General features: G+C 40.4%; 1 protein-coding gene across 3 annotated transcripts; it reads left to right on the top strand.

Moving 5' to 3' along the window:
- Positions 1-961: 961 nt before the first annotated feature.
- Positions 962-16,957, top strand: LOC138966271 (uncharacterized). Of its 3 annotated transcripts, none has more exons than XM_070338442.1 (4): positions 962-1,169; positions 3,627-3,994; positions 5,864-6,010; positions 10,245-16,957. In XM_070338442.1, the coding sequence occupies exons 1-3, from the start codon at positions 1,045-1,047 to the stop codon at positions 5,908-5,910; spliced, it is 540 nt and encodes a 179-aa protein (XP_070194543.1). In that variant the 5' UTR covers positions 962-1,044; the 3' UTR covers positions 5,911-6,010; positions 10,245-16,957. The 3 variants fall into 3 exon arrangements, with proteins under 3 accessions (XP_070194543.1, XP_070194528.1, XP_070194536.1); XM_070338427.1 differs by lacking the exon at positions 962-1,169 and adding an exon at positions 1,926-2,780; XM_070338435.1 differs by lacking the exons at positions 962-1,169; positions 10,245-16,957 and adding exons at positions 1,926-2,780; positions 8,035-10,182.
- Positions 16,958-20,477: the final 3,520 nt, after the last annotated feature.

The following is a 20,477-nucleotide window of genomic DNA, read 5'->3' as shown; positions in this document are numbered from 1 at the left end:
TTAATTTGTACACATTAGAAAAAAAAGTAAAAAAAAAAAAGTGATTGCCTACCTTCCTACCCTATTTTTTTTAGGCTATACGATTGTGACAGGGGAGGCTACCGCTCCTTTCACAGCAGACTCTGCACCCGAGTTGTTGGCCTTTAAAAGTCAACACCGGAGTATTGTAGAATTCTGTTTGTGATAGGGTCTGGTGGTTTCCTATTGTCTGTATGTTCATGGAAACCTTCGGGTTTGCATAACAGTTTTTATAGGGCTAAGAAATTAGCCCTAACATTTTCAAACCTGTTTGATTGCACTTCGCTTCCCGAGGTGATCGTAGTGTTTCGGCACACGGTTACATCATGTTACCGTAACCACACCTATTATTTTTTTGGCCTAATGAACTCGGCGCAGGTTTTCCACAGTCCCCAGGCAACAGTGAGACAGCAATATTCTACCCCTCAAGACCTGATTTTTGCGAAGTGTTGGCGGTCTTGGGGGTTCCACGGGGGTGGTCAACGCGACAACTGCACGTTCACGGTCTGCTGGCTTGTGATCACGCTTCACTGATCGTGCTTTGACGATTTTATGACCGAGTAAATAAGGGAAGTTTATTTCATTTTTGTGTGTGTGTGAGCGCGTCAGAACGCACACTCACATGCACACAAACAACTATGGAAAGCCGTTTGGCTCATAACTATTACAGCTGTAATTTAAAATAAATACAGCTGTATTTAATGATAAATACAGCTGTATTTAATCATAAATACAGCTGTATTTAAAAATAATTACACCTGTATTTAAAAATATATACAGCTGTATTTATTATTAAATACAGGTGTAATTATTTTTAAATACAGCTGCATTTAAAAATAAATACAGCTGTATTTAAAAATAATTACACCTGTATTTAATAGTAAATACAGCTGTATTTAAAAATAAATACACCTGTAATTATTTTTAGATACAGGTGTAATTATTTTTAAATACAGCTGTATTTATTTTTAAATGCAGCTGCATTTAATAAATGCGGCTGAAATAAATTAGAACTTGAATCGGAAAATGTACGACATGCAAAGCGACAATCTCGTGGAGATACTACTTCCGGTGACGCCACTGGATCAGACCCGCCATTGCGACGTCAATTTGTTGCAGTCTGGTAATGAGCCAGAAGAAGTTTTAAGAAGGTAAGCAACGTTTTGTTTGCTTGTTCATTTGTGACTTAATGGAAGAAACAATGCGTGATCTTTGAAACACGGGTACCGGGTCCCGGTTTGATAACCACTGGCAGTGGCAATCAAAGATGGCGTGTAAAACTAAAAGCAACTTTCTGTGTTTTGGAGTTCATTAAATGTTGGGATGAATATGTCAGGTTTGAGGATGCACATTTCTGTAGGTTCATCTCGGTATTCCACCCCCTCGGCTTTCTGTTGTAAATATTAAGCTGAGCACGGTGATCGAATGTGGAAGCTACGTTTGGTCAAAGGTCACAGAAGATTTGCGTCGTGCAGCGAAGGAAAGAATCGCGATCTTGTTTCCGAATCGGTACCTCTTTGTTTTTCATTAAACCTGTCATTCTGCTTGCTCGGCTTTGTTAGATGTTTGCATATCGTGTTGCTATTTTCTTTGCTTTTATTATTGTTTCTTACTTGTGCTTCGTTTATCGATACAACGCAAGTAATAAAAGTGTTTGGCAATTTTCAGGGAAAATGGAATGCTACTTGTAAACTGTACAACGCATGGTGTATTCCAGGATATCTGATCAAGAGTTGGATGCGTTGGTGGAACCAATTACTGCTTCCAACAAGCTTACTGGGTCCTTAATGATACAAGCTCGTCTGAAAGGACAGGGGACAGTACTTCAGGTAACTCTTCTGTGCTGAATATTAGAATAGTAAAGCTTCAAAAAGGAATTTTAAATTGTTGAAAAACAACTGAGAAATGGACCAATGTTTCACAGTCACAGATTCTGATTTTAAAGTTAAGTAATACCGTTTTTATATTTAGTCAAGTTTTGACTAAATATTTTAACGTAGAGGGGGGAATTGAGACGAGGGTCGTGGTGTATGTGTGTGTGTGTGTGTGTCTGTCTGTCTGTCTGTGTGTGTGTTTCGATCCATCATACAACGCCGCAGCTATGGAGGTCAATGCGTTGCTTCGGCAGGGCACTGTGGACTCCCCTAGAGTTGTATTTTGGGACCATGATTTTATGTTTTCCGCTGGAAAACAGTTTACGTTACCTGAATTTGCAGCGTCATTTCCTGGGTGATGGTGTGCATCTAGCAAACGTATATTCCCAAGCTTGGGACCTGTTGGCGTAACATATCAAGATCAAGAAGATCAAGCAACGTCAGGACAGGCCAGGTTGTACAAGTCCCTTCGTCAGGCGATAAACACAGTCGGTTTTTGTGTGATTAAATAATGTTGTAGCCGGGTCAGGTTGCATTGTGCGTTTTGACTGATCAGCTTACAAAGCACGGGTATAGGAACAGGGAATCTTCAAATTGTTTACATTTTCTTTCTTGTTTGATGCGGGTGGGTGGCATAAATCGACGGCTCTAAATGGGGTCAACCAGATCGGTAGATGGGAAGTAACTCGAGTTTATGACAGGCTCGTTGTGGATGATGTCCCTTGTCTAAAAACCAGTTCAAGGTGGATCCGGAATGGTTCTTCGATCAACACGATTGTTGAGTGTTCTGTCAAATCAAGATATCGTGACATGTTTCAACAGTATGTTTCTGTGTTGGTGGATAGTATGGATCAGTGTTTTTCCAGAGTACTTGGAAATAATTTTCAGGTGAGATTCTGATGAACATGTTGGTGTTACGATGCCTTTTCATGTGAGCGTTTGTCAATTCAGAGAATCAGAATATTTGTTCCTGTGGAGGTACTGTATGTCAATTACCTCGGGTGTTTGTCATTTCAGTGAATCAGGAAATATTGGTTCCTGTGGAAGTACTGTTTTGTCAATCACCTGTTATTTTGCCTAGGAGATTCCAAATTTATTTTGATTGTGGTACTGTGGGCTAGGTAATATTTCATGTGGAGGTACTGTTGTCACTTGTGTTGGCTGGTGCCTCACAGATTACAAACACTATTTTGGTTAAAGTACATGTACCGTGGGCTAGGTAATATTTCATGGTGGGGCTGATTTTTCAGAGAATCAGAAAACATGGTTCGCTGTTGTTCTTTTTGTCAAATTAAGCTATAGGGCCTCAGAGATTCCAACATTAGTTAGTATGTGGATTTGTTAGCCAGGTATTATGTTGGTGTGTGACAGTTCAGAGAACCATGATGTAATTTCCTGTTGGTGTTCTGTTTGTCATAAATGTATTGAGCCTCAGAGATTCCAAACTCGTTTGGTGGGGGTACTGGGTGCCAGGATTTGAGTTTGACACAGAAAACACAATTGGTTTGAAGTACTTTGGGCCAGATTTTAATCAATTTCTTTGGTTTGTATTTCAGACTCCCAAAATCTGGTGACAACTTCAGAAGTATGGGATATTAAACACCTTTTACAGGCTGAACAGTGAAGGAGTTGTTAACTCCTGCAAGGAGCAGCAGACAAGTTCAAGGCTTATGTGTAATTCTCAGTAATCTGACAAATAAGGCTGTGTTCACATATCCTGTTTTTTATGCACAGGAATATGCCTCCCAGGAGGGCAGCGTCAAGGCGGGTAGCCGAAGTGACCCGAGCCGCTGCAGGTCGGCCGAGGGCCAGCAACCAGACAGCCTCGCAGCGACAACCCGGTGGGTTTGAGTCAGCCACAGCAGGAGGGGAAGAAAGCGCCACTGCTTTGGCCGCGGTATTGGCAGAACTACGCAGGCTGGGGGAGCGGCAAGAGACCTGCCAAGTGGCCATTGTCTCGCTCCAGAAAGACAACCAACGTCTGCAAGAAGCTGTTTCGGGTGATCGTGAGGCCATCGCCTCAACATCGGGATCGATGACAACCGGTACCAGCAATTCTACCCTGTCTGGCTCGGTTGCCAACCTGGTCAACACAATCACAGGTGAGGCGGCAACCCAATTGGTGCCTGTTGTTTTGTTCGTCGAGGATAAAGTTAAACGCAGGATCTGGGGCCCGGGGCGTCAATCCACAATGACAACTGAAAAGTTTCAAATGGAAGCGTGTCAATGTTAATTGTAATTCAATCTGACAATGATCTCTTTCCTGCGTTCATGCGGTTGCAAACAGACCAGAATTGGTTCTGTTCTGTTCACATAGTACTTTGAGTTCACTTACATGCAAGGGTGATGCACAGTATTCCTATGGAGAGAACTTCATCTTTAAGTGTACTTCGATTAACTGAAGATATTCAATTGTTTACTTCAATGTGGGAGGTGTGCAATGTGTAAATACACATCAACTCAGTCAGTAAGATTTATGTGCTGGTGTATGATGCAGAGCTGTCAGCCCCTATGAAGCTTCATGTGTAGCAATCTTGAATTTATAGTGTAGCAAATGGTGTTTATCTTTAAGTATTGCATCATCTTATAATCCACTGCACCTACATGTTTATATGTCAAGACACAAATGTTGCAATAACTGTGTTCAGACAAGAAAACAGCAGCAGGAACAAATGAACATTGTAGAGTGTCTGTATAACGAAGTAGCATTTTCTGTTTTACAAGTAGCATGCTACATCGAAAGCGTAATAGTCTGCAGCTCTAATTGGGCCACTAATGCGACATGGTGCTTTTGGATTCCACAAGTTATTTTGCATGTTGTTTTTAAGGCAAATATGTCAGAAGCTCCTAAAGAACTTTAGTGGGTAAGCCTGTGACATTGTTGTCCACATAGAGAATACTATATGGTTTCCTATGAAATACCAGTTTTACTCAAGTTGTGCTTTTAAATATTAAACTGCGAACAATATTTCAAAACACTAGTGTAAAACTGGTATCAAACAGGAAGCCATGTAGTATTCTGTTTATCCTACATACAGGGTTCGTACAGGTCATGGAAAGTCATGGAATTTGATTTTTAATTTTCCAGACCTGGAAAGTCATGGAATTTCAATTCAAGTCATGGAATTTCAATTCAAGTCATGGAATTTAACATAAATAAGAAAGAAAAAAAAATAACCTTTAGCACGCCAGCTTTCTTTCGAGTTGTTTCTTGACAACAAAAAGTATGCGGAATTGGAACGAATTACCAAGGAAGATCTTCGCAATGAACTGTGTATCGCGGTGAAAAAAATGACAGTTCGTCAAGTCACAGTGTTAGTGACGGTTATGAAACGGAATTTACGAAAGTGCAGATGGATACAAACAGTGGCTGGTCCAGTTTAGTGAAATGACAGGACCAGCAAACATTACCGATAATCTGACTGCGTAGCAAATGCTTGACTTGCTTGTCAAAGAGACACTGCGTAGAAACTGACTCAAATTCAGTGCAAAGCAAGCCAGTGTCAAAACTGGCAGTGACAAGATGTAAAAAGTTTGCGTGTTCGGAAATGGCGACCTGTGGATCTAGTCATGGAAAATGTTATTGAGGCTCATGGGAAAGTCATGGAATTTTGTTTCTAAAAACCAGTGGGGACCCTGTACATACTGTTGCATGTTCATTGCTGTAAATGTCCCTTTGTCGAAGCGCCCAGATTGAAGAAGCTTAAAAATTGAACCTGGATCTCTCCGAATGCCTCGTGTAATCTTTTATGTCAAAGCAAGGAAATGTCACTGGTGTGGTGTTTACGTTCTTAAAATTCTTCCGAGTGTTCAAAGAAGGACGCTTGTTTCGGTATTGGAGGCAGTGAAAAATCAGGTCCTTGTCAGACAAGACCTCTTTACACATGCAATGTAGAGTGAATGGTATTGTTATGACATGAGTGGTATGTCACGTTAGTGTAATAAGTTGTATTCTTACACGCTCCACAAAGGCACAGAGTACGGGGAGCCATCCCGCGGGTTGATCCTGGTGGAGTAGCTGTCAGAGCTTTGGCGTTGAGGCCCACGAGACGTCGTCTGTACCAAGTATCAGGACCAAACGCTCTCTGGCATCTAGACGGATACCACAAGTTGATATCGTGAGTACAGCTACAAATACATACACTGGGCACAAAAAAATCCTTTTTAAAAATTTGGTGAATGTTGAGTGTGTCCGGTGGTGGGGAGGATGTTGGGGGTTGTGCCAGTTTGAACATGGAATTTGAGTGGATTGATACAGGTGGCATAAGGGTGATAAGGAATTCTCTTATTTTATGACGCTGGAATCTTTCTTTTAAGACCTACATAACCCTGAGATAATAAGGTCTTATAATGGGGGTAAACTTACAGAGGTTATGAGCAGAATATCTTAGAGAACAGCATACCTGCCAATTGCTACGATTTTGGCGCAGCATGCTCCGATTTTGCAGGAATTGCTACGCTGCTACTCTAAGCCCTGAGCTGCTACGCTAAAAAAAAAAAAATGACAAGCGTGCAAAATGTTCACTTATTGCTTGACAATCAACAATGAACATTGCATAACTAGTCGAGTACCGATGGCTGGGAACCACTCCGTTATGACTCGATATTGTCCACGTGACTTGCTTAGCAAATCGTGAATTTTATTGCAAGCATTCGCATTTCCGGTGACTCTATGCGCCAATTGTGAATTTGATTAGAATATGCAATGCACTTGTTAAGTTGTAAGCTGTGCACAGTGACGGTGTTAGAAGTGGAAACTGGAGGGAGACAGGATAAAAACGGGGAAACGTAAGGGTGGTGAAGATTATGGTGCAAGTTCCACACCGATGCGGGCAAATCATTTTCAACGATTTTTGCCGAAGAATTCGACAGACTTTGCGTGTATAGGTAATAATACCTGCTATTCCGACTTGGTTGTGTGACAGACGTTTTCTTCCACACGAGATTACGTTGATTGTCTAAATCTACTTTTTGACGGAAGTGGCCGAACAACTGTGAATGACGTCTCGTTATATGGGAATGACGTCACAGTCATCGTCACAGTCTGTATCTTTTGAAGCATCTCATTCTTCATGACGTCTTTCTGTGTCTGCATCCGCAAAATGTTTGTTCATTCCGGAATCTTTGTCATCTATGTTCAGAACTCTGTCCTTATAGTGTCAGACAAACAGGCCTCCTGAGCGAACCACTTTCCAAGGGAAGTTAAATTCGCGTATGGAAACAGTACTGTCGTCTGGGGTGCCGTTTTCAGTATTCTGAGCGTTGAAGAATCTGTAAAGAGAAGAAACGATAACAGCAGGAGAAATAAAAGTCGTGTGTGCATTTTATGTTTTTTTGGAGTGACGATTTTGAGTTTGAATCCGTTCTTGCCATGCTCCTAAAGCGTGTAACATACAATCTTGCATACGTTTGCTTTAGTAGTGGCAAAGAAGGAAAGCGTGTGACATTGAACTATGTTTAGACGGTTGTAATGTCGTAGAGCTCTCAGAATCTTACAAACGTTTTTGATGGCATTTTAAATGCGGGCTTGCGATTCAAATTTAAGATTATGCGAGTGCTACGCTTATAAACACCAATTGCAACTCTGACATTTGGTGAAAGTTCCAAAATGCTACTCTTTGGGCTTCACAGGGGTTGGCAGCTATGAAACAGGGTCTTGAAAATGTCTTGTTTGGGATCGTAAAAGGAAGGGCGTCTTCTAAGGGGTAGGTGGGTAACGAAGGTGAGTCGTGTGCAAGTATTTTCTTTTCTTTTCTTTTTATTTTGTCATTTTCTGGATATGTAATGAAAGACTGGTCCATTGATGATTTCCCCACGGAATACAAAACATATTCTGGTTATACCTTACCATTTCTACTGGGTGGTTATTTAAATTTGGTTGCTTGGTGTTTTTTTTAACAATAAACACCCCTTCAAGTTAACAGAGAAATAAGCAGAGGGGGGAATACTTTTCGGTGAATACCAAGCTACCTAGTCCTAACAAATAACCACCCAGCAACCAGTCTGAATCCTCGATAGCTCATAGGTTGAGAAACCACACTGTGTGGTCACTGCTTGGTGACTGAAAAGTTCTGAATGCTCAAATATTCGAAAGAGGAAAGAGCTCATACATACTCAACTGCATTTACACTATTCATTTCAGGTTTCAACACACAGAATCCAATATAAGATCCATAAGTTTGGTTGTTTTCTAAATCAAAATCTACGTTGTACCAGACACAAGGTCTCAAGGCAAGTAACTCTCATATTTTGTGTAGAAAATAGAGTTGTTCCCATTTTGCATTTGTACAAATAAAAAGACAGTAATCTGTAGGTCAATTATATTTCACTTCATAAATAGAACTTTTTTTCCCGAGATACTTAAACATGAAAAGAACGCAAAAATATTTGCCTTATCGTCTTAGCAGAACAACTATGTACTTTATTTTATTCGAAATTAAATTAACTGCTATAAAGAGTTTGCAGAATTGCGCAATTTTCACAGAACTCTTCAACCATGGATTAATCACATGCTTGTGCAGGTAGACTGGCTGAGTGAATAATACTTGATCAAAATAATTATGTGTGCTGTGGGCAGGCTGTCTGTCTGTCCAAGGACAAAAAATGTAACGTTGAGCTGTTATCTCAGAAGTTTATACAGCTAGACCTCTGAAACTTTGCACACTTTTAGGGTTTGATGATTTCACGAAGTGACCGCAGTTTCGTTGACCCTCATCAAATTTTGGGGTCACAGCGGGGTCATGTTCGTTTAATAAAAACTTAACGTTGATGTTATCTCAGATGTGTTTTTAGCTAGAGCTTTAACCCTTAGGCTGGTTGTCGCGACATATGTCGCGCTACTTTACGTATGCTGTCACCTGGTTGTCACGACATATGTCGCGCTATTGGCTCAGTCTGTTTGGTCGGTTCCGATTACCTCCCATTGATGCGAAAACCTATATGACTGTTTTTTGTTATGTTTCTCTCTGTTAATTCACCAGTGGCTATGTAACATGTGTTACAGAATTGCACCGGTGTAAGGGTTAATAGTACGCACACTTCTAGGTTTTGATAATGTACCAACTTGACATAAGATTGTGGGCGGGGATGTAGCTCAGTCGGTAGCGCGCTAGATTTGTATCCAGTTGCCTGCTGTCAGCGTGAGTTCGTCCCCACGTTCGGCGGGAGATTTATTTCTCGGAGTCAACTTTGTGTGCAGACTCTCCTCGGTGTCCGAACACCCCCGTGTGTACACACAAGCACAAGACCAAGTGCGCACGAAAAAGATCCTGTAATCCATGTCAGAGTTCGGTGGGTTATAGAAACAAGAAAATACCCAGCATGCTTCCTCCGAAAGCGGCGTATGGCTGCCTAAATGGTGGGGTAAAAACGGTCATACACGTAAAATTCCACTCGTGCAAACCACGAGTGCACGTGGGAGTTTCAGCCCACGAACGCATAAGAAGAAGAAGACGACATAAGGTTGATTGACCTTCGTCACAGCCCACTTCGTCAACATCACGGGCCAAAGAACAGGCCTGGGAATGATACGCCTTTCGTCGTATTTACGACGAAGTCCTTTTCTAATTGTGTAAGAAAAGAGCCTCCGTGTGCCCTTAAAAATGCTTAAAACGCAACATTTTCCCGTCAGTACGCCCAAACCACTTTTACTCATTCCCAGGCCTGAAAGAATCTAGACACAGCCATCGTCGAACGCTGAAGAAGAAGAAGATTGACCTTCGTCAAGTTTTGGGGTCACAGGGGGTCATGTTCGAATCAAAATATCTTAACATTGATGTTATCTCAGGTGTTTTTGAAGCTTGAGCTTTGAAACTTTGAACACTTGAAGGATTTGATCATCTACCTACGTGACCCTAGTTTGGTTGATCCCTGTCACATTTTGGGGTCACAGTGGGGTCAAGTTTGTAAAAGCTTTACATTGCGGTTTTCTCAGTTATTTTTTATTAAATTTCACTGAATTGTATGTGTTATTAACCAGCAGACATTACCAAAATTTTGCTTATTTTTATCAAATTTTAGAGTCCCAGCAGTTAGTGGAATCCTCCTTTTAAGACCTACAAGACCCTTAAGGCTTATGGACATGACGAAGAAAAGTCATATAAAGCAATTGCTTTTCTTGATTTATTTCTTTGCAAAATTGAAGAAAGGTGGATTAAATGGGTTACACACCTTTTCTCAATGATATATATTAAAAATAATGGTCTTGATTCTCGGTCATGAAAAAGCACTTTGACCATTACTTTTTAATATTTACTGAGCATGTTACCTGTACTTATTTCCCAATAACTCTTTAATCAGAATTTGTGTGGTGAAATCACATATGGAAACGGATCTCTGTTTGTTATATTGCAGGTGGAAAATGGTGATTCATGGGGCAATCGATGGCTTTAGCCGGGCCACTACCTTCCTCCATGCCACCGAAACAACAGGTCAGAGACCGTTCGGGATCTGTTTTTGGGTGGAACCCAACGCTTTGGACTCCCGTCAAGAGTCCGCATGGACCATGGTGGCGAGAATCTGGATGTCGTCGCCCTCATGAATGAACACAGGGGAGAAGGGAGAGGCAGTGCGATGCAAGGCCGCAGTGACCATAACCAAAGGATCGAGCGTCTCTGGCTCGACGTCTGGAAAGATGTGGTGAACCCTTACCATGACCTGTTTACTGCAATGGGAACACCACAGGCAGAAGGTGGTCTGGGGATACTGAACATGGACAATCCCATTCACTTGTGGGCCCTCCACTATGTTTTTCTGCCCAGGCTGAACCGGTCCCTACAGTGGATTGTGGAACAGAAGAACCACCAACCCCTGAGGACAGAGCGCAACAGAACTCCCCTGCAGCTCTTCTTCAGGGGGATGCTGGAGAGACGAGCCAGCACATCCACAGCAGTACAGGACTTCTGGAAAGGGAGAAGCCTTCAATCGATAATCGAGGACCATCCTTTGCCAGACAGTCGTTAGGATGTGCCTGCCACGGCTTGCCCCCTCTCTGAGGAACAGCTCGTGCAACTAACGGAGCGCATTGACCCTCGGAGTGGGCCACCCACCGATCAACATGGTCAGATGTTGTTCTCCAGTTCGTTGCCAACATGCTCGAGTAAAAAAAAAGTTAGCTTGTGGACACCCCAAACCTGAAGTGTATAGCAGACCTGTGAACCCATACGATTTTGCCATATTTTGTACGCTTGATTGTCCAGACTACAAGCAGATTGGTCAGTGGAATCACAAGAAAAATTCATTGTCTACTTTTATTTACAAGCGCATTCCAAAGCCGATCCAGTGTTTTGACACATGATTACTGCTTTTGTCAATGAAAGAAGCATTCGTTTTAAATTGTAAACTTATTAGGCTACTTGCCCTATCCGCTCTAGCCACGTAATCGTGCAATAAATCTGCAATATCTTGCATGGCGTTGGGAGGTGTGCCTCAATTTGCGGGTTTGCTTTGAGACCTCAGAGTAAGGATGTGTCTGGGTGCAGACACTTCGCCTTCAAAAAAGTTAATTTGCACTGAGCAGCATTGGGCTGCAACAATGAAAGCCTCAAAAACAATCATAAAGTTTGTTCAAAGTACCAAGCATGGTAGAAGGTATAAGCAACTGTTTTTTTCAAATTGGTTTAAATCTGCGCTCTAATTCTAAACCAATCTTTGTAAAGTGGAAAGTCATTCAAATAAAGCGAAATTATGTCCGCTGTGTATTTTATTATTTTTAAACACAGGTACTGCACCACGAAAACAATATTGCTAAAAAAAAAAAAAAAATATGTACACTTTGTGAAAGAAAGTTGTAAAGAAAGTTTTACACAATGATTTGCCATTAGGTTACCTGTTTAATTGCACCAAACAGACATGGGATTCTTCCGTAAAATTACGGAATTCCGTAAATTTTTAGGCTCCAGGGATCATTCTTGAGATTCGTGCAAATCCGCTGAGAAAATGTTGGGGTATATGTAGGTAAAGACCCAAGTTTTTCGGCCGGTCCGCTGATCGCGACGCTCCATTCCATACTATTCTTGAACGGTTGGTTCCTAAAACGGTCAGACTGTTGCTGGTCGATCCGTATGGGAACGCGCTCTGTGTCTTTGTCTCCTACAGTCACCGTTTCAACGTAGCTATCGGGGATTCAGTATAAGCTAAAGCATACCGTATGAGAATGATTCGGCGCCATTTTTACATCGCTTCGAGCCACTTGCCAAAATGATGAGGAAGCTAAAGCGAGACGAAACCGTTCTATCCCGGGAAATTGACCAGCAGAAGTACAAGAAAAATCTCTGGAGATTCGACTGGCTCGATGAAGTTGTATCATTGAGCTGGAAATACGAGAAAGGCCAGAAGACACAAGACGTGAAACTGAAAGTTGGCGATGCTTTTGCTAAAATCAACTTGCCGGGAAAAACTTAGTGCACTTTGTGCAACGATGTTAATGTTATCAACTACGGTTCCAATGGAAAGACTGCCCTCAAAAGCCACTTGAAAAGCAACAAGCACCTGACTATCCTGAAAACCCAGTCGTGTAATCAGTCACTGGGGTCGTTTGGCACCGACGAGGTAAGAACATTGAAACCACACCGTCACACGCCACCACCCCCCCCCCATCCCCGCCTCTCTCTCTCTCTCTCTCTCTCTCTCTCTTTCTCCTCCTTATTTTGAGTCTTAGCGTAAAATTAATTTGAGAAACATGGAAAGGGAGGGGGGGGCTATGATTAAGCTGAAATATGCATTTCAGGGCCATTTTTGTGTGTCTAAAATACTAAAAACCTTCAGCTTCTGGGGGCTTTGCCCCCAGACCCCGACCAGGGGCGTTGCCCCTGGACCCTACTTTTTTTTTCCTTAATTATCACTTTTTCTGAATCCCATGTCTGACCAAATTTCTTTTGATGTATCTATAGTATAGATTTATAAAGTTGAAAATTGCTGAAAGTTTTTAAAACAGACTATTGTTTTTGAAAAAGACCTTAGTGTATTTTTAGGTTTATTGATGCTAGATATATTTATATATATATATATATATATATATATATATATATATGGCTTGCCCAATCCAACGTATAAAGGAACTCATTGTTATTCAGCCATTAACCTTCGCCGGCACTCGTTATCGACTACACACGGACGCATTCGTGGGGCCGTGCAGACCCATGCTTCTCAAAGAAGGAAAAATGTGCATATCCTTCCGTGGCACTCGTGGGGCCGTGCAGACCCATGCTTCTCAAAGAAAGAAAAATATGCATATCCTTCCGTGGCACTCGTGGGTCCGTGCGGACACAGAAGGGTGTTTGATGCAAATATCTCTTAAACGAGTTGGAATTTTTTAATGAGCTTTTAGAAATGCCTCAGACACCTAAAAAGCTATCATCTCCTAAAAGCTCATTAAATTTCAGTGATAATTAATTAATTAATTAATGGTCAAATTTAGACTGCACACGGTATTTGGTAAAATATTATGGGTCTGCATGGCCCCACGAGTGCCACGGAAGGGTTTGCACAATTGTCCTTCTTTGAGAAGTATGGGTCCGCATGGACCCACGAGTGCCTCGGAAGGGTATACACGCTTTTCCTTCTTTGAGAAGTATGGGTCCGCACGTCCCCACGAATGCTTCCGTGTGTAGTCTAAATTTGACCATTAATTAATTAATTAATTAATTAATTATCACTGAAATTTAATGAGCTTTTAGGAGATGAAAGCTTTGTAGGTGTCTGAGGCATTTCTAAAAGCTCATTAAAAAATTCCAACTCGTTTAAGAGATATTTGAGACAATGACAAAAGGTGACGTTTTCATGTCAGTATGTCCCAAATGACATCACCAGTACATTTTTCATTCTATCTAATCTGTTTTCGTTCTATTTTTTCTAATAACATGCGTTAACAATTGATTGCCAACTGGAATGGAAGAGCACAAAAAGTGTAACTTGATATGTAGTTTCTCTAGAGGGAAAAACATCTTCCACTTTCATGTCAGTGTGTCCCATGCAACATACATTTGCCAAACAGCTATGTGTAAGTAGATTATTTGTTAGTGGTATAGAAAATACTGATCAACAATCAAAGTCAGTTTTCACATTCATTTTCTACCTATTTCTTATTTGTTTATTCTTTTGGCAATGGTGAAATGTCAGCAATCGTGTGTCATTCGGGACAGTAGACATGACACCTGACCTTTTGTCACTGTCTCATTTGCAATCAAACACCCTTCTGGGTCCGCACGGACCCACGAGTGCCTCGGAAGGGTATACACGCTTTTCCTTCTTTGAGAAGTATGGGTCCGCACGTCCCCACAAATGCTTCCGTGTGTAGTCTAAATTTGACCATTAATTAATTAATTAATTATCACTGAAATTTAATGAGCTTTTAGGAGATGATAGCTTGTTAGGTGTCTGAGGCATTTCTAAAAGCTCATTAAAAAATTCCAACTCGTTTAAAAGATATTTGCAATCAAACACCCTTCTGGGTCCGCACGGACCCACGAGTGCCGGCGAAGGTTAAAGACATTTTCCGAATTACAATGGTTTAATAGCCAACTTGCACAATACCCCTTTTGAACAGCTCTCTGGTGCGAAAGATAAGGAAGGTTCACTTCCCTACGGGCAAACGTTTTGCTCTCACAAGCACTGGTGTTCTCTGGCTTGTGTAAAAAAAACAAAATAAAATCTCAATCGCCTTACTTTTGTATACAGGACATGCTTGGGTACTTTGAACGAACTAAAGGATTATTCTTGCGGCTATTATTGCCGCAGCCAATAAACCTTTAACGACTTTGTGTGTGTCGGTGTGTGAATGCTCTGATTTGTTTTGCTATTGTGTATTGCCGTGAGCTCTGGCGAGAAGGGGTGATTAATTTATGTTCATTATTATTATGTCTCACTGTGTTTTCACAGCTGTACAGAACAGTGAAAGGGATACTCGTTCAAACTTTGGTATGATGCCATGAGCGCCATAGTTTAACTAGAGTCAAATCAGTTATTTTTCTTTTTATATTCAATGGTGCCTCATTCACCCATATTCATCAGAACATAAGCTTTTTGCAACGTTCATTGAAGGTCAAGGTCCCTTTAAGTTACCTATCAAACCTCATAGTGGTGTTTATTGTTTATGGTTAGTGTTTTCCCCTGGAGCAATTTTTTGATTAGTGCTTTTGTGAACAAGAAACAATTAACAAGTGGCTCTATCCCATTCCCCCCCCCCCCCCCCCCCCCCCCCTTCCACGTGGCGATATAACCTTCGTGGTTGAAAACACCAAAGAAAGAAAGTGTTTTAAACATTTTCAGTTCTCCATTTAGTTTGGTGAAGTAGTGTAGAGCATTTTTTGAACATCAATAATCATGTATGAATTTATTGCATGTTTGTTGCTAGAATATTAATCATTCTTCTGCTGAAGAACTTTGTGCCTGATGAAAGTAAACATTGTGGTCAGTCGCATAGGTACCCCCCGCGGGTTTGGGGGAAGAATTTACCCGATGCTCCCCAGCATGTCGTAAGAGGCGACTAACTGATTCTGTTTCTCCTTTTACCCTTGTTAAGTGTTTCTTGTATAGAATATAGTCAATTTTTGTAAAGATTTTACTCAAGCAGTATGTAAGTGTTATGTCCTTTGTACTGGAAACTTGCATTCTCCCAGTAAGGTAATATATTGTACTACGTTGCAAGCCCCTGGAGCAAATTTTTGATTAAGTGCTTTTGTGAACAAGAAACAATTGACAAGTGGCTCTATCCCATCTCCCCCCGTCGCGATATAACCTTCGTGGTTGAAAACAATGTTAAACACAAAATAAAGAAAGAATAGGCACCCCCTAAAATCAAAGGTGAGTTTTAGATACTAAAATGTGCCAACAATTTTAACAGCACACCCGAGTCCCCTTTTTGACTCACATGCGTAGCAAAAGTGAGTCTATGTACTCACCCGAGTCGTCCGTCCGTCCGTCCGGAAAACTTTAACGTTGGATATTTCTTGGACACTATTCAGTCTATCAGTACCAAATTTGGCAAGATGGTGTATGATGAAAAGGCCCCAAAAAACATACATAGCATCTTGACCTTGCTTCAAGGTCAAGGTCGCAGGGGCCATAAATGTTGCCTAAAAAACAGCTATTTTTCACATTTTTCCCATTTTCTCTGAAGTTTTTGAGATTGAATACCTCACCTATATATGATATATAGGGCAAAGTAAGCCCCATCTTTTGATACCAGTTTGGTTTACCTTGCTTCAAGGTCAAGGTCACAGGAGCTCTTCAAAGTTGGATTGTATACATATTTTGAAGTGACCTTGACCCTGAACTATGGAAGATAACTGTTTCAAACTTAAAAATTATGTGGGGCACATGTTATGCTTTCATCATGAGACACATTTGGTCACATATGATCAAGGTCAAGGTCACTTTGACCCTTATGAAATGTGACCAAAATAAGGTAGTGAACCACTAAAAGTGACCATATCTCATGGTAGAAAGAGCCAATAAGCACCATTGTACCTCCTATGTCTTGAATTAACAGCTGTGTTGCATGACCTTGGATGACCTTGACCTTGGGTCAAGGTCACATGTATTTTGGTAGGAAAAATGTGTAAAGCATGCGAGTCGTATGGGCTTTGCCCTTCTTGTTACTTTAGTTGCAAGATCAGTACATGTTCTATCACGGAATTTTGTTTTGTTTTTGTAATTATGTGTATTTAGAGATTTTTCAAACCAAACTATTAATCTTTGAGCTCAGATGTCCTACTTTTTGACGTATTGGTATGTTTATTCAAGGTAAGCTAGACGAATCATTTGTATCAGGAAACTAAAATAAATGAAATTCTGATTTTATGTGAAAAATTGAATCAGTATCACAACAATTTCAAAAATTATTCATATTATGTGCTGGTTAATGACTATTACATTTGCAAGCCAAAGCTCTGTTTGCATTCTGAATTTTGCATGTAAATGTCCCATTTCAAAGATCACCTATATATTTAGGTGTGTGTGTAGTCTTTTTAAGAACATCAATTATATACATTTATTGGATCTTGATTGCTTGAATGTGTATGACACATAATTCTTGTGTATGAATAAATGTGTATGACAAGTTTGAATATTGGATAATACAAATTGTTTGTATGGATTTTGATTCCTGTATGGTGAGGCAATGAACATGTGCGAGTGAGATGTCTATGATGGACAGCAAAATGTAGTTATGGATTCATGGCTGCTAGTCTCATTTCCAGTCATATTAAAAAAAACAAGTTGTTTTTACAAAAACACAAAACATAACTCAAGTTGTCTGCCACAAATACAATTAATTTTAATCAAACAAGTGTCATGCAGAAAATCCACTTTAAATAAGGAAAATCATCACAAAATGGAATGCATACTTTATGTTTATCACATCACAAGACACACTGGTAATACTTGGCAGGTGAGAGTTAACCCATCACACAATGGAATGAATATTTTTATCACATCATTAGACTGGTATTACTTGGCAGTTGAGAGTTAACCTATCACAAAATGGAATGAATACTTAATTTTTATCCCATCATAAGACTGGTAATACTTGGCAGTTGCGAGTTCATCCATCACAAAGTGGAATGAATACTTTAATTTTATCACATCATAAAGAATACATCGGTTCTACTTGGCAGGTGACAGCTGAACAGTTAGCAAAACAGTCACTATTTAATACTGGTTACAGAGACGAGGAATTGAGGCTGAAATTTATAAACTAAACAAGAAAGCTGAAATTGTGTGAGCCGTTTGTTCGTTCATGGGCTGAAACTCCCACGGCTTTTACGTGTATGACCGTTTTTACCCCGCCATTTAGGCAGCCATACGCCGCGTTCGGAGGAAGCATGCTGGGTATTTTCGTGTTTCTATAACCCACCGAACTCTGACATGGATTACAGGATCTTTTTCGTGCGCACTTGGTCTTGTGCTTGCGTGTACACACGGGGGTGTTCGGACACCGAGGAGAGTCTGCACACAAAGTTGACTGTGAGCAATAATAAATCTCTCGCCGAACGTGGGGACGAACTCGCGCTGACAGCGGCCAACAGGACTGAGCTACATCCCCGCCCTTGTGTGAGCAGTGACCTTCACTACAGAGGAGTGTAAAACTATAAAAGGAAAAGCAGTAGACAACGCCAGTTTTGGTTAATTTGGTAAAACATAAAAACAGACTATCGTTACACAGGGCACGAATATCACATTATCATAACTGTTACAAACGCTTTTGAGTTTATTAATTTGTATACCATTATGAGACAGTATAACAAAGTTGTTAGCGTGCAATTGATTTGTTTGTATCCGGTTTATGGTGTATATTGCCAAGTTTTGTATGGGACACTGTAACGCTAGTCCGAGTGCTTTTGATATTTTGCTGGCAACGTGTTATTCGTGTAGTAGGGGGGTTGAACCATTTATTCTGTACATTAGGTAACTGATACCTGATATGATGTGAAGTGCTTAGTTTACTTGATCAATAGTCGAGAGAAATACAATGCTTTACATGTTTTCCATGGACAGCGTTACACGGAACACGAAAAGCAGGCAACATAATGACAAACAGTGGTGCAAAAAAACAAATAAGAACAGAACACACTCTTGAAACACAACGGCAATTTAAATAATGCAAAACACAAACATCAAATCTTCGAAAGTCTCTCTCTTGCATTTAATAGCAAGTAAGAAATGATGTACGGTACAGGCACCCAAAATAAAGCTTATTTTACTGAGAGAAAAAACCCACACACACCTTGTCTTAATAATTTTAAGATTTCAAAGTTCAACGTTAAACACACCCCCCCCCCCCCCCCTGCAAAAAGCAAAGAAAACAATCAAAACAAAAACAAGGTATGTAAAGGAGTATAGGAAACCGGTTAAATCAGGGTCATGTTTTTTTTTTCCTTTGCAGCATGACCTCAAATAATTCAGTTTGAATACATTTGTGAATTCTCTTCAAAATTGCAGAACAAACATTTTTTCGCAGGGTGTGTACAGAAAGAAACACCAACACCTACGGCTACCAAGCAAAAATAATGCGAAACACAAACATCAAATCTTCGAAAGTCTCTCTCTTGCATTTAATAGCAAGTAAGAAATGATGTACGGTACAGGCACCTAAAATAAAGCTTATTTTACGGAGAGAAAAAAACCACCCACACCTTGTCTTAATAATTTTAAGATTTCAAAGTTCAACGTTAACACCCCCCCCCCCCCCCCCCAGGGTGTGTACAGATAGAAACACCAACAGCTACGGCTACCAAGCAGAAACTAATCGCACCATTGAAGGAAAGTTTTTACAATAAATAAAATCCACCCCCTTCAAGAACAGCCTGGGACAGCTTCTGCCTCAGTTCTTGACGTGTGGGGCAGACACCTGCATTCTGAGGGCACAAGTTGACACTCTGGGGAGTGGCTTTTCGGGTGTGTCCACAAACACCACGGTCAGAGGACTCTGGTACCCTCCTGGTACTGTGGACCGGCTCCCAGACATGAAAAACACGAAATCTGAGATGGTGGTTTCTCCGCACTTTCCATCTGAAACAAGACAAAAAAGAAATTCTGAAATAAAGGAAACATCATCCCGCTTTCTTAATAAGCATACAAGTACCAGGACTCAAAAGAGAGGGAATTATTGCATGCTTGTGTTCATTTGTAGAAGCGTAGAAATGTTAAGCATGCTTTGCGACACAGAATGAAATGCTATTTTGAAAGCGTAACTTTTCTTGAGACTTTTTTTGAGCTGCTTGACGTTCAGTTTGATATGTGAAGGCAAACGAGATTCATTTTCCCAAATCTTTGGAGCTTTCAGGGGTAAAACCATGTGCTTATCATTTGCTGCTTTACATATAAGTTATTCTCCTGGGCCGTTTCCCATTTTGTGACATGTATTTTCAGTCCTTAAAACATGTATTAAATGGCAACTTGAATGTATACTCTCCCAAAAAAGAAACTTGACACAGGTAAACATTGATGTTTTTCAAATATATAATATATGTTAGAGGAAAGCACCAAAATTCAGTTTGAAGTTTGTCGGTTACATTGTTGCTAACAACTAACCCATAAAAAGAACATAATTGAACCAAGACTTTACTAAGTGGTCGCCCTTTTATTGAATTGCAAAAATTCTCGTCTGCACAAAAATCATGTGCATGGAGAGTATCGAGAGTATACATATTTTCTTTAGTAATAATTTTTTTTCCAGTAATACTCCAGGTTGTTAATGATGCAGACTTGCAACAAAACAACATAGAATATATATATATTATTTTCTTGGTAGTGTTAGCAGTATTCAAATTCATGTCACAACTTCCGGTTTCCATGTTATGAAGGTGCTTTACTTTAAAACCTTTGTACTTTTACTGAACACTAAGACAAACAAAATGTGCAAGTATTTGTTATTCTATCTCTGCAGGCCAAGGATATTTATGAAACTAGTATTTGTGAATGAAATTAATTTGTACAGCTTAAATGTCTCAAGTTAAATTTAATAAAAAGTCTACTTTATAACATGGTTTTCCCTGGTACACAGCTCTGGAGATTAAAGCTGTGGTCTATTTATGACTTTCCTGGGCTACGAGGTTGAAAAATAGGGATACAATCATGTACAGAATT

Source organism: Littorina saxatilis, linkage group LG1 (assembly GCF_037325665.1).
Source record: "Littorina saxatilis isolate snail1 linkage group LG1, US_GU_Lsax_2.0, whole genome shotgun sequence".
NCBI classification, from domain to species: domain Eukaryota; kingdom Metazoa; phylum Mollusca; class Gastropoda; order Littorinimorpha; family Littorinidae; genus Littorina; species Littorina saxatilis.
The sequence above is the reverse complement of the archived record's forward strand: the minus strand, read 5'-3'. Positions and strand labels throughout refer to the sequence as shown.